General features: G+C 44.3%; 1 protein-coding gene across 3 annotated transcripts in view; it reads left to right on the top strand.

Annotated features, from left to right (window-relative positions):
- Nucleotides 1-14,260, top strand: part of LOC134358361 (protein lava lamp-like) — a 145,893-nt gene that overhangs the window by 16,304 nt on the left and 115,329 nt on the right. For all 3 annotated transcript variants that reach the window (XM_063070494.1, XM_063070495.1, XM_063070496.1), the window contains exon 2: nt 9,955-10,112. In XM_063070494.1, the coding sequence (XP_062926564.1) occupies nt 9,955-10,112 (158 nt within the window). The remainder of the gene's footprint in view (nt 1-9,954; nt 10,113-14,260) is intronic.

Consider the following 14,260-nt stretch of genomic DNA (forward strand, 5'->3'; position numbering starts at 1 on the left):
AGTATCTCAGAAGATGCTGATCTTCTGAAATTTCACGCACAACTGCCTGCAGAGTTGACAGAGAATGATGCAAAAAATTTTTTAAAAATCCAGTGAGTGGCAGGTCTGTCAGCAAAAGTGCCATACTGGTTGAAGCTGACAGGAAGGTGGCAGTAACTCAAGTAACCATGTGTTACAACAGTGGTGTGCATTTCTGAATGCACAACACATTGAACCTTGAAGTGGATGGGTTACAGCAGCAGACGACCACACCAAGTTCCACTCCTGTACCTAATAAAGTGGCCACTGAGTGACAGTCAGGATGATTGAGGGATGTGTAGCTGGTTTTGCCATTGTAACTATAGGAGTGTCCCTTCCAAAACATTATCTTCATCCAGCACAAGGTATCTTCATTACTCAAACTGTTTGGGACGTCTTGTGGTTGTGGAAGGTGTTTTGGAAATGAAGATCTTTCACTCTAAACATGAGATTCTGCAGATACTAGAATTTCAGAGCGACACACACAAAATGCCGGAAAAACAACACAGGTCAGGCAGCGTCGATGGAGAGGAATAACCGACATCTCAGGCCGAGGCCCTTAATCAGGACTGGAAAGGAAGCCAGAGTAAGAAAAGGGTGGAAGGGGAAGGAGTATAAGTTAGCTGGTGTTAGGTGATGGGGAAGGTGAGTGAGTGGGGGAGAAGGGATGAAGTAAGAAGCTGAGAGGTGATAGGTGGAAAAGGTAAAGGGCTGAAGAAGAAGGAATCTGATAGGAGAGGAGAGTGAACCATGGGAGAAAGGAAAGGAGGAGGGGTACCAGAGAGAGGTGATGGACAGGTGAGGAGAAGAGGAAGGATGCAATGTGAACCAGAATGAGGAATGGGAAAAAAAGAGAAGGAGAGGGAAGGAAATTATTTGAAGTTAGAGAAATTGATGCTCATACTGTTAGGTAGGAGATTATCCAGATGGAATATTTGTTTTGCTCTTTCATTTTCTCTCTGTGCAGGCACCTCACTTCAGATCGTAGTACGGGGTGTTGCAAGGATCTAGCCGAGACAAGAGTGGTGGGTTAAGTAGCTGGAGCTTGTGTATGAAAGGGTTGGAGATGATGGGAAGGTGAAGCAAAGGTTCAGAACAATTTCTCCTGCACTGGCTCTTTGAAAAACCTGTCTAATTAGTCACTCTCTCCTTGTTCTTTTCCCATTTTCCTTTGGTTGTTTTTATGGTTCCAAAAATATTTATCTAATTCCTTTCTGAAAGATTATTGAATCTGCTTCCATCAGCTTTTCAGATGGGTTATTCCTCACTTTACTAACTCGCTTGGTAGAGCAAAAGGTTCTTCACTCTCCAATAATTCCTTAGCCAGTTTTTAAATCTGTATTCTTTGGTTTCACATTCTCTAAACCAGGTGCTAGTTTCTCTTTGTTAGTGCCTATCAAAATCATTCAAGATCCTGGCACTGAAGTGTTGCATGGCACAATGGTACAGCAGTTGCCGTTGCCACAGTTTCAGAACCAGTGTTTTGTCCTGACCGTTGACATCACTTCTCCCTGTGACCATGTGGCTTTCCCCTGGGTACTCTATTTCCTTCCATGTTGCAAAGAGATGGTTAATTGATGACTGTAAATACCCCTAATGTAGTCAGTTGACTGGAGAATGAAGTGGGAGTTGGGCATTGTTATGGAGAGAGAGAATGGGCAATAGGGAAAATGGGACATGCACTGAGTGCTAGCATGAGATTAACTGGATGAATGGTTGCCTCCTCCCTTGTTATTAAATATCAGAAAGGTATAAGTATGAAGAAGCTTATAACAGAGGTTTGTTTGAAACTAAACTAGGGAGGGTTTTAATATGCTTTAGAATGAGTATGGTACACTGTAATATAACAAGCTGTACACCTTGTCTCAAATTTTGTTTATGAAACACAGCAGTTATTGAGGAAAGCCAATGAAAAATGTGTTGCTTTGGTTACAGTGGTTACCATAACAACCCACTGGATGATTCACGGAAATGTCATGAAATACCAAATGATTGTTAAAGGCAGGATTGAGCTGTACTGCTTATCCCGTATAAAATTCCTGAGTTTATACTTTGTACCCTCCCTGGCCCCTTGGAGATATATTGTGTACTGGAACTTGTGTAAAAACCTCTTGACAGCTGGTCATCCACACCATCCACGTCCCACTTTTTAAAATGCAGAAACTGACAGATACTGGAAACCTGAGACAAAAAATACAAAAAAATTGCTGGAGTTAATCAGCAGGTCAGGCAGCATCTGTAGAGGGTAAACTCATTACATTTCAGATTGATGGACTTTAATCGCAAGTATGTTTGGTTTCTAGCGTTTCTTGATGATGATGAGACGCCATCGTCCTAAAATGCTAACTGTTTCTACCCCCACACATGCTCCTGAGACTGATGGAAGTATCATTAAGGACCCCCACCACTCAGGGCATGCCCTCTTTTCATTTCTACTATCAGAGAGGAGGTACAAGAGCCTGAAGACAAACACTCAATGTTTTAGGAACAGCTTCTTCCCCTCTACCATCAGATTTCTGAACAGACAATGAGTCCATGAACACTACCTCACTATTTTTGTTCTCTTTTTGCATTACTTATTTAATATATTTTTAGTACACATTATATTGCCTATTGCAATTTATAGTATGTTTTATATATCCCACTGTACTGTTACTGTCAAAATGGTTGTTGTGACATGTCTAATGTGGTAGTGTAGGGGTAGTACTTGTCACTCTCACTTTCAGCTTCCGCCACTGACTAGCAGTCTCGCGAAAAGGAGCTGACTGTGCAAGTCTCTCCCTGCCAGTACATAGCCTCTCCAACAAGCCTCACGTAGTGCCTCCTTGCTGGTGACACACGGAAACTGAACTCCTTTATAGACATAGACATAGACATACTTTATTGATCCCGAGGGAAATTGGGTTTCGTTACAGCGGCACCAACCAAGAATAGAGCATAAATATAGCAATACAAAACCACAAACAATCAAACAACAATATGCAAACTATGCCAGATGGAAATAAGTCCAGGACCGGTCCATTGGCTCAGGGTGTCTGACCCTTCACGGGAGGAGCTGCAAAGTTCGATGGCCACAGGCAGGAACGACCTCCCGTGACCCCAGTGTTGTGTCTCGGTGGAATATGGCTGAGTCCAACAGCAAAAAGTTAAATATCCAGTCTACAAACACGTTCCTTGATCGTAATATGACCAGGATTGCACCATCTGTTGTTAACCAGAACAGCAAGTCCCCCTCCTTTACGCTTACCTCTCTCAGTGCACTTCCGGTCAGCCCGAATGGTCTGGAAGCCCCCCATGGAAACGTTTTGGTCGGGTATGCCCATGTGCAGCCACGTTTCAGTAAAACACATAACACTGCTCAACACTTTCAGACTCAAGTTGAAGTACAGAGGACAGGGAGGAGGTCTGGCCCCTGCACACTTAACACTCAGGCCCACCGGTGTGAGGACACACCCTGGTGCTCATGAACCACGATCCCCAGCTATGGGTAAGTAGTCCCACTGCCTTGTGGGCAGCCTTGGGAGAGGCGAAGGCTACAGGAGTAAGCCCAGACAGCAAATCCGGAGCGGAGTCCCTAAGGCAACTGGATGTCGTTGAACATCCTTTCCGCAGCTCCTGCAGCCAAGCTGATGCCAAACGTATTGATTCATAGGCTTTCCTTTGGACTACACTGACAAGACTGAGAAGGGGATCTTGATGACTGGGCATCTCAGGATCTCCATACCTTCTGCCCAGACTTGTGATGATGATGATCATCACCCGTTGTCCTTTGAGACAGACGGGTGCCAATCACCGCAAAACAACATGCTATATTTCACAATATATGTCAATGATAATCAATCTGAATCTGACTGCTGAGTATTTCCAGCACTATGTCTGTATTTTAAATCAGACCCCATCTTCTGATTTGCCCAGAGCCTGTTTGGGTAGCACAGTACCGTAACAGTTAGCATAATGCTTTACAGTGCCAGCAAACATCGATGGAGATTCCTACTACTGTCTGTAAGGAGTTTGTATGTTCTTCCTGTGAACATGTGTGTTTCCTCCGAGTGATCTAGTTTCCTCCCATATTCCTAAAAGATGTACAGTTAGGATTAAGGTTAGTGAGTTGTAGGCATGCAATATTGGCACTGGAAGTGTGGTAACACTGCAGGCTGACCCCAGCGCAATCTTTGGACTGTGTTGGCCCTTGGCATAAATGACACACTTCACTGTGTTTTGATGTTGTGATGTACATGTAACAAATAAAGCTAATCTTTTACTTCAAGGTAAGTGCATTGCCCAGGTGAAATGAGAGGGAGAGTGTTACCCTATCCTGTCTGTTTTAGACATGACCCACTTCCACGTCTAAACCGTGAATGCGTGCGTCGACTATGCAACGGCAATGCAGATAAGCCTGTTCTTGGCATTACTCTGTGTTTCTACTTATGTACTCACACTCACACTTGTTTGCCTTACAAAAAAGATGTGATGTTGGTGGCTGGGTGTGGGATTGATTGAAGTCAAGCAATAAGCAATTGCTAATATGTTTAAAGGGAAAAAGAGTTATTTAGATTAGATTTAGATTAGATTATGAGGACACTTAGTCCTCTTTTATTGTCATTTAGTAATGCATGCATAAAGAAATGATACAATGTTTTTCCAAAATGATATCATGGAGACTCATGACAAACCAAGACTGAAAAACTGACAAAAACCACATAATTATAACATGTAGTTACAACAGTGCAAAATAATACCGTAATTTGATAAGAACAGACCACGGGCACGGTAAAGTCACAGAGTCTCTCGAAAGTCCCATCGTCTCACGCAGACGGTAAACCTCCAGCGCCGTAAACTTGCTGATGCAGCATCCCAGAAGCATCCGACCACAGTCCGACTCTGAGTCCGTCCGAAAACTCCGAGCCTCCGACCAGCTCCCCGACACTGATGCACCGAGCACCATCTCTACCGAGCATTTTGACCCTGGCCCCAGCAACAGGCAAGGCCGAGGATTTGGGGCCTTCCCTCCGGAGATTCTCGATCGCGCAGTAGCAGCGGCAGCGAAGCTGGCATTTCAGAAGTTGCTCCAGATGTTCCTTCGTGCTTCTTTACGTCTGTCTCTATCAAATCAGGATTGTGCATGGCATCCTACTTCACAGATATGATATCAATTTGGAACGGCCGCGTGCGCTGTGTTGCGCCGCTATCTTCTCCTCCCTCCCTTGAGAACATTCCACAATTAATCCTTTGTCAATTATTTACTTTGTACCAATGCTACGTTTTGAATGAAAATAAATTTGTGTTCAAGGTGCAATGATGAAATCCGTCCCTTTCTCCTATGGTCCACTCTCCCCTCCTGTCTGATTCCTTCCTCTCCAGCCCTTTACCTTTCCTACCCACCTGGCTTCACCTATCACCTTCTAGCTCTCCTCCTTCCCATCCCCCCATTTCTTATTCTGGCATCTTACCCCTTCCTTTCCAGTCCTGAAGAAGGGTCTTGGCCTGAAACGTTGACTGTTTATTCATTTTCACAGATGCTGCCTGACCTGCTGATTTCCTCCAGCAGTTTGTGTGTGTTGCTTCATATTACATCAATTTTGCTTCGGGCTACCTACTTAGCTTGGGGTGGTTTTATTTGTCGCATGGACATCAAGTCATACAGTGAAATGTTTTGTTTTTACATCAACAACCAACAAATGCCGCCATGCTTCCCGCACCAACATAGCATGAGCTACATGTAATCCAAGACTGTTTGCAAGGGTGTTTGGAATGGGGGAGGGTGGTACCAGAACTCCCACATAGTCATGGTGAGGGCGTACAAGCTCCTTACAGTCAGCGGTGGGAATTGAATCCTTGATCAGTGATCGCTGGCGCAACCATACCGTACGTAGCTGATTGCTATTCTGGGATACATTGTCTGTAGCAAAAACTGACCACAGGAGAGCTTACTATCCAGACCCTATTACTGCTCCATCTGCATTTCTGATACAGTGAAGGAAATTTACTTGTGTTGGCATTCTATGAACAAAACCACAGGGTCCTCCAGGGCCCATTATAAGGTGCAAGACTTGACCACTTTTTCCTTGTACTCAAACAAACCCATATTAACTCTGAATGTCAAGACTTACTGTGTTCTGTAGTTTTTTCCATAGCATCTCGCCTCTCGTGTTGGAATTGTCAAGGTCCGTTCCAAAGATTTGAGACTTGGCGATGTTTCATTTGATGTGATCTCTTGAAAGTGCTATACAATTTTCAAATTATTTCTGGAATGTGGACCTGCCAGTGTTTATTGTACATCCCCAATTGCCCCTGAGCTGAGGTGGCAACTGAGAGGTAGCTCTTTTGGTGGGACTCGAACCATGTTTAAAAGCCAGGCTGGATGAGGATAAAAGAACTCTTTCCCTGAATGACAGATTGGTCTTTATACAACCCAGTGGTCTCATGACTGTAGGTACTCGCTTTTTTAATTTAAATTCCCCAGGATGGCTGAGATGCTGAGACAATTTTCTCTGGAGCCTAGGAGGCTGAGGGATGATCTTTATAAATGTACATAAGGGGCGTAGATAGTCTTTTTATCAGGGTGGGGAAGTCTTCAATCAGAAGGCATAGGTTTAAAGTTTGAAGGCTAAGATTTAAGAGGCACGTGAGGGGGCAACTTCTTCATAAACAGGGTGGTGTGTATATGGAACGAGCTGCAAGTGGAAGCTCTATATTAGGACTAACCATCTGGGGTCCACAGACCCCCTCGGTTAATGGCTTTGGTCTATGGCATAAAAAAGATTTGGGTACCCCTGCTTTAGAAGCAGGTACAGTTGCAATGTTTAAATGACAGGTACGTGGGCAGGAAAGGTTCAGTGCGATTTGGGACAGACATGGACAACTGGACTAGCTGTGGTAAACAACACAGTCTGCATGGACAAGATGGGCTGAAGGGCCTGTTCCATGTTCTATGACTGTGATTCTGTGGCTACTTCTGGCTTCTAGTCCAATAACTTAATTACTACACTACCCTATAAGGCTTGTCACTGCAGTTGCACTACTCTGTCGGATTAATTAAAATAATTCTCCTGATAATTATTTTCAACTTTAAATTTATTCTCCAAATAGATTAATTATCTTAAATTTAATTTTGATATCCTGTGTTTACTTTATCTGAACTATTTAATTCACAATTTAACTATTTAACTCTTTACAAACCACAATGAGGCCCTTTTATAATTCTCTCTTTTAGTCCAGTGGGTCAGCAAAGCAGTGGGTATCCATAAGAAACATGTTACAGCACATTGTCATAAGCAAACTGCCTTGATGCTCCACATTCAACACTTCGGGGAGTAGGCAGAGTGGCCACTCATTCCGTTGCATCTGTCCTAGCATATTGAAAGATATTTAGCTCCAGCTCCCCGATCTTCCTGCTTATCTGGGCTTTTTCCTATCTGTGTGCTTGAAATCCTGAACACACAAAAGTGCTGGAGGAACTCAACAAGTCAGGCTGCATCTATAGAGGGAATAAAGAGGTGACACTTTAGCCTGAGACCTTTCATCAGGACTTCATCGCCTGATGAAGGGTCTCGGTCCAAAACGTCGAATGCTGTTGTGGACTCGGATTCTGCTGCCTGTCTGTATGAACGCCTGTGCTGTACCTTGCCCACGTCCTGCAGTCTAACAGGTGTTAGGCATACTTGGTGGGTACATGGGTCAATTTTATCCCCTCCCTGCCCAGCTATTGGTCGTGACACCATATGATGTTTACCTGACAACGAACTCCAGTCTGCCGATCTGAAGCTGCAACAGGAGCTGCACATAATCCAAGACCGTTTCCGAGGGTGGGCCCTTGGAGCTTTGATCATAGGGAATCACAGAACAGAGGAGGGTAAAGTGCAGAAATATCCCCTTTGATCCACAATGTCTGTTCCCAGCACAGTGCCAAATTAAGCGTAATTCTTTCTGCCTGCACATGATCCATATCCCTCTGTCCCCTATGCATCCATGTGTCTGTCTGAAAGCCTCTTAAATGCTGTAAAGCCTCGTATTTGATTCCACCATCACCCCTGGCAACCTGTTCCAGGCACCTCCGTAAGAAAAAAAATAGTCGCGCACATATCCTTTGAACTTTCCCCCTCTTGCCATAAGTGGATGTCCTTGGGGCAGCACGGTAGCGAAACGGTTAGCACAATGCACCAACAGTCAGTGCCTTTTTTTCGGGGTGTCAATAGTCAATACCAGTAGACATTCGTTTAAGGTGAGTGGAGGTGAGCTTATGGGAGGTGCCAGAGGAAGTTCTGTTTACGTAGTGAGTGATAAGTCTCGGAATACACTGCTGGGGGCGGTTGAGGCTGATACATTACTGACTTTTAAGAGATCCTTAGATAGGCAAATTGGATAAAAGAAAATGGAGGGGTATGGGGTGTGTAGGATGGAAGGGTTACGCTCAGGATCTGCTTTATTAGGTACCTCCTGTATTTAGTAAAGAGGTCACTGAGTGTATGTTTGTGGTGTTGTGGTGTTTTGCTGTTGTAGCCCATCCACTTCAAGATTCAGCGTGTTGTGCTTTCAGAGGTGCTATTCTGCACACCACTGTTGTAATAATATGTGATTATTTGGGTTACTGTTACCTTCCTGTCAGTTTGAAGCAATCTGGCCATTCTCTTCCGACCTCTCTTATCAACAAGGTGTTTTTGCCCACAGAACTGCCACTCACTGGATTTATTTTTTGTTTTTCACACCATTCTCTGTAAAGTCTAGAGAATGCTTTGCGTGAAAAATCCCAGGAGATCGTCAGTTGCTGAGACACTCAAACCATCCCGTCAGCCACCAACAATCATTCCATGGACAAACTCACTTAGGTCTCATTTCTCATAAAAGTTGCTGGTGAACACAGCAGGCCAGGCAGCATCCCTAGGAAGAGGTACAGTCGAAGTTTCGGGCCGAGACCCTTCGTCAGGACTAACTGAAGGAAGAGCTAGCAAGAGATTTGAAAGTGGAAGGGGGAGGAGGCCTCCCGTCCTATGATCCTCTCATATCCCTTTTGCCAATCAACTTTCCAGCTCTTAGCTCCATCCCTCCCCCTCCTGTCTTCTCCTATCATTTTGGATCTCCCCCTCCCCCTCCCACTTTCAAATCTCTTACTAGCTCTTCATTCAGTTAGTCCTGACGAATGGTCTCAGCCCGAAATGTCAACTGTTCCTCTTCCTAGAGATGCTGCCTGGCCTGCTGCATTCACCAGCAATTTTATGTGTGTTGCTTGAAATTCCAGTACCTGCAGGTTTCCTCGTGTTTAGGTCTCATTTCTCTCCGATTCTGATGTTTGGTCTGAACAACAACTGAACCTCTTGACCATGTCTGCATGTTTTTATGCATTGAGTTGCTGCCACGTGACTGGCTGATTTTATTTAAAGATGTGGCACGGGGTAACTGGCCCGTCCAGCCCACTGAGCTTACATCCATGTGCTCAATTAACCTTCTAACCCCTACGTCTTTAAATGTGGGAGGAATCCCACGTGGTCACGGGGAGAACGTAGAAACTCCTCGCCGACAGTGGCGGGAATTTAACTCTGGTTGCTGGTGCTGTAACAGCGTTAAGCTAACCGTTACACTACCGTGACAATTAGATATTTGCACTCATGCGCAGGCGTACCTAATGAAGTGGCCACTCGGTGCAAATCGACACAACATTGTGCTCTACTGTTCTAGCACAGCTAGAGAAAGATGTCCAAACACAGGGATAATAATTTGCCCATTGCCATCGAGTATCTGGTTTAAGAATCATTTCCTTATCATTTTAGGGTTTACAGCTGAAAATAGATAGAGGCAGTGTTGCTTTAAGCTTGCTGGCAGGCTGCCTTGCTGATTTGTAAATGGAAAAGCAGGCACCTGACAGAGAGCTGATTGTGGAGACCGTGTGGACTGCTACACATCTTGCCTCTACTAACCCGAGCCTTCCCATTACTCCTTCAGGAGCCGCTCAGCAAGGAATCAGGAGACGTTGATCCGATCTGGCCACGGTATCGTGTGAGGGAGCTGAGGTCGCTGCCAGCCTGCTATCCCGGCGAGGAGAACCTACCATCACTGAACCCTGCACGGAGGCTGTATTATGCTCCATTTGACACGGGAAGGTAAGACGGCGGACTCAATGACTAATCGCTGCGGTCTTGATTCTGAGCGTTATTTTTAATGAACACACAAGATTCTGCGGATGCTGGATATCTAGAGATACACACACAAAATGCTGGAGGAACTCAGCAGGTCAGGCAGCATTCATGGAAAAGAATAAACGGTTGATACCTTGGCCCGAGTCCATTCATCAGGACTCAGAAGAATTATTTTTAATTCTGCCTTTCCTGGATTTTTTCCCTTTCTATTTTGTTTTCCTTTGTCCCACAGTTACATAAAACCTACCGGTCCAAGGGAGTAAACTGGGTTGAATTGGGCTGTAGGCGGTTTGCACCGTGATATGTCTGTAAGACATAAAGAGGGGAAGCACGATCAGCACAGAACAATCCAAATCTTGCACTCCTCGTACTGTTCCGTGAGGATGCAACACTATTCTGGATATTACTTATATCTTCTGGTGTTAACTCCGACCCTGCCTCCTGTCTTGGATTCCACAATTGTCTTTTGCGCAGAGTTTATCCCTAAAGTTCGTGGCTGTGGTACCCATCCCTTAACCTGATTTTAGTGACGGTGGTTATCAGGGTTTTGAGGGATCTTGCTGTGCACCAAACAGGTTGCTGTATCTCCCACGATGCAGTAGTCACTGCATTTTGGAAAAGTAATTCTGATTGGCCACAAGATGCTTTGGTGGGGTGGGGGGGTGGAGGTGGAGAACAGATTGCCACAAGCTTGATCAATAAAAGCTGGATAGTTATGGCAAAGAATTGTTGGCTTGTGCCCAAGTTATGTTGCTGGATGATAAGGCAAGTCAATGATATCATTACGTCGGTAATTCAGATAACTGAAACTGCCGTGGGAGCTTGCAGAATGACTGTCTCAAGACCTCATTAAAACGTGTGCATGTTGGGCACAAGTGGGAATAACATTCCACAGGCTATTTGTGGGTTGATTACACTTAGGCTACAAAGTGATTTCATTCCCTGATATCTGCCCTCTATCCTCATGGCCGAGTATCTAACAACCTGGCTGCAGGACACCATGGGCGCGTTTCCACCACCCACTTCTGATCAGAAATGGAAACCGTCCCAGGGCACCGATTCACGAGGCGCCCATTGATCTTTGCAGTCAGCCCGGAACCACTGGTGTTGATTCTGTCGGTGTGTGTGCGTGTTTGTGTGTGTCACAGCTACTGAGATACAAACGGGGCAATAGACTCCTGGGAATTCTGACTGGAACTTGAACCGTTACCGACTGTATATGTGTGTGTGTGTGTGTGTGTGTGTGTGTGTGTGTCTAACTGATACTAAATTTCCTGAAGATTCCTGGGAATTTGGACTGGAGTTGGAACTTTTCTCAGTAACACCAAGGACCATTCATCTTCTCACGTTTCTAGTCAGCCCAATCCATCACTCAAACCAGCTGACCTTCCATCACTTCACTTCTTGCTGCTTTGGGAAAACAACCAACATAATCAAGGATTCCTTCCTAACCCATCATTCTCTCTTTTGAGCAGAAGATAGATTAGCTTGAGAGCATGTAACACCAGGCTGAAGGACAGTTTCTATCCCACTGTTATGGGACACTGGAATGGATCTCTCATAAGCTAAAAGATGAATTCTTTGCCATGGCCTTGCACTTTATTTGTCCACATGCTCTGCACTTTCTCCTCAAATGCCACACTACCTTCTGCTTGCTTTCTACTACCGCAGTGTAATTACGTATGGCATGATTTGTCTGGATGTCACACACAAAACAAAATGCATTTCACTGTGCCTCATTGCATGTGACAATAACATCAAGTACCTGTGATGAAGTTGCTGGACATTTGATATTGGAAGGCATCAAGCCAAAATTCTTCTGTCCTTTGTCATAATCTCCAAGTCAGATTCACAGATAGTGAGAGTTCACTGCTATCTTTTAGCCCTCTAGATTATACCCATGCTGAATTGCTACCATTTTTTGCCTTCCAACCCTAGCCTCTCTTTGCCCAGTAACTCGATCCAAAAGTCTGTTACCTGCAACAAAAGAATAACCTGTTGGAAGAACTCAAGTCAAGTAGGTCAAGCAGAATATTTCGGCATGTTGGGCGGAGATCTTGCATCGGGACTTAAAGTCTAGCGTCTAGAGGAAGAATAACCAATGTGTCAAAGTGGGAGGGAGGGGTAAGACTGAGGCCGGTAAGTGATAGGTGGAACTGGCATGAGGTGCAAAAAGGGTCGTGAGGAAGGGGAAAGAATGATGGGCAGTTGAACCTGGGTGGGTGAAGGTCAGTAGGTGATAGGTGGAAACACAAGGATGAAAAGTAGAAAGCAGATGGAACTCGGTGGGGGAGAAGAGATGGACTGGTAGGTGGTGGGTTGAGCTGGATAAGGGTGAAATGATGGGCAGATGGAACCATGTAGGGAGGGGATAGGAAAAGTAAATCAAGGGAGAAGAAAGCATGTGGATGCGTATGTTTGACAAGACCGAGAAACTGCTTCTTCCCTGAGGTGGTGAGACTACTGAACTCCCTGCCACCATCCAGGCCCATCACATATGAAGCACCAGAAGCATTATACTGTTTACTTTTTAACTTGTATTGTATATGCACCTCATTATTAATTAATTTATTTGGGGTAATATTACTAGTTGTGTTATGTGTGTGAATTATATATACTGCACTATGCATCTTGGTCCAGCGGAATGCAGATGATACTAAGATAGGTGGAGTTGTGGATAATGAAGTAGGTTTTCAAAGCTTGCAGAGAGATTTAGGCCGGTTAGAAGAGTGGGCTGAAAGATGGCAGATGGAGTTTAATGCTGATAAATGTGAGGTGCTACATCTTGGTAGGACGAATCAAAATAGGACATACCTGGTAAAATGGTAGGGCATTGAAGAATGCAGTAGAACAGAGCGATCTAGGAATAATGGTGCATAGTTCCCTGAACGTGGAATCTCATGTGGATAGGGTGGTGAAGAAAGCTTTTGGTATGCTGGCCTTTATAAATCAGAGCATTGAGTATAGGAGTTGGGATGTAATGTTGAAATTGTACAAGGCATTGGTGAGGCAAAATTTGGAGTATTGTGTACAGTTTTGGTCTCCAAATTATAGGAAAGATGTCAACAAAATAGAGAGAGTACAGAGAAGATTTACTAAAATGTTACCTGGGTTTCATCACCTAAGTTACAGAGAAAGGTCGAACAAGTTGGGTCTTTATTCTTTGGAACGTAGAAGGTTGAGGGGGGACTTGATAGAGGTATTTAAAATTATGAGGAGGGATAGATAAAGTTGACGTGGATAGGCTTTTTCCATTGAGAGTGGGGGAGATTCAAACAAGAGAACATGAGTTGAGAGTTAAAGGGCAAAAGTTTAGGGGTAACATGAGGGGGAGCTTCTTTACTCAGAGAGTGGTAGCTGTGTGGAACGAGCTTCCAGCAGAAGTGGTTGAGGCAGGTTCGATGTTCGTAGTCATAGTTATACTTTATTGATCCCGAGGGAAATTGATGGTTGTCGTTTAAAGTTAAATTGGACAGTTATATGGACAAGATCAAATATTGCTGTGATGATTGTACGTTCTAGTATGAATTGTTTGGCGACAATAGAGTATAAAGTAGAAAGGAAAGGAATGGAGGGTTATGGGCTGAGTGCAGGTCACTGGGACTAGGTGAGAGTAAGAGTTCGGCACGGACTAAAAGGGCTGAGATGGCCTGTTTCCGTGCTGTAATTGTTATATGGTTATATGGTTTGGTGGTATACATATGCCTGTTGAATGACAATAAACTGAACTTGCACAAGCATTTGGTCACTTGACAAAATTTCCTTTTGCTGTTTAATGTTAGATATTTAACTAAGTAATGTTCCACTGATGCTTCTTGGAACATTTTGCTCTGTTAAAAAAGTACCATATACACCTAGCAGCCACTTTATTAAGTACACCTTTTTGTTAATGTGAAGATCTAATCAGCCAATTATGTGGCAGCAACTGAATGCATGAAATCATGCAGACATGGTCAAGATGTTCAGTTGTTGTTCAGGCCAAACATCAGTATGGGAAAATATGTGACTTTGAACTTGGAATGATTGTTGGTGCCAGACGGGGTGGTTTGAATATCTCAGAAACTGCTGATCTCAGAAAATGCCTTGTTAATGAGAGAGGTCAGAGGAGAATG

This window comes from Mobula hypostoma, chromosome 18 (genome assembly GCF_963921235.1).
Source record: "Mobula hypostoma chromosome 18, sMobHyp1.1, whole genome shotgun sequence".
NCBI lineage: Eukaryota > Metazoa > Chordata > Chondrichthyes > Myliobatiformes > Myliobatidae > Mobula > Mobula hypostoma.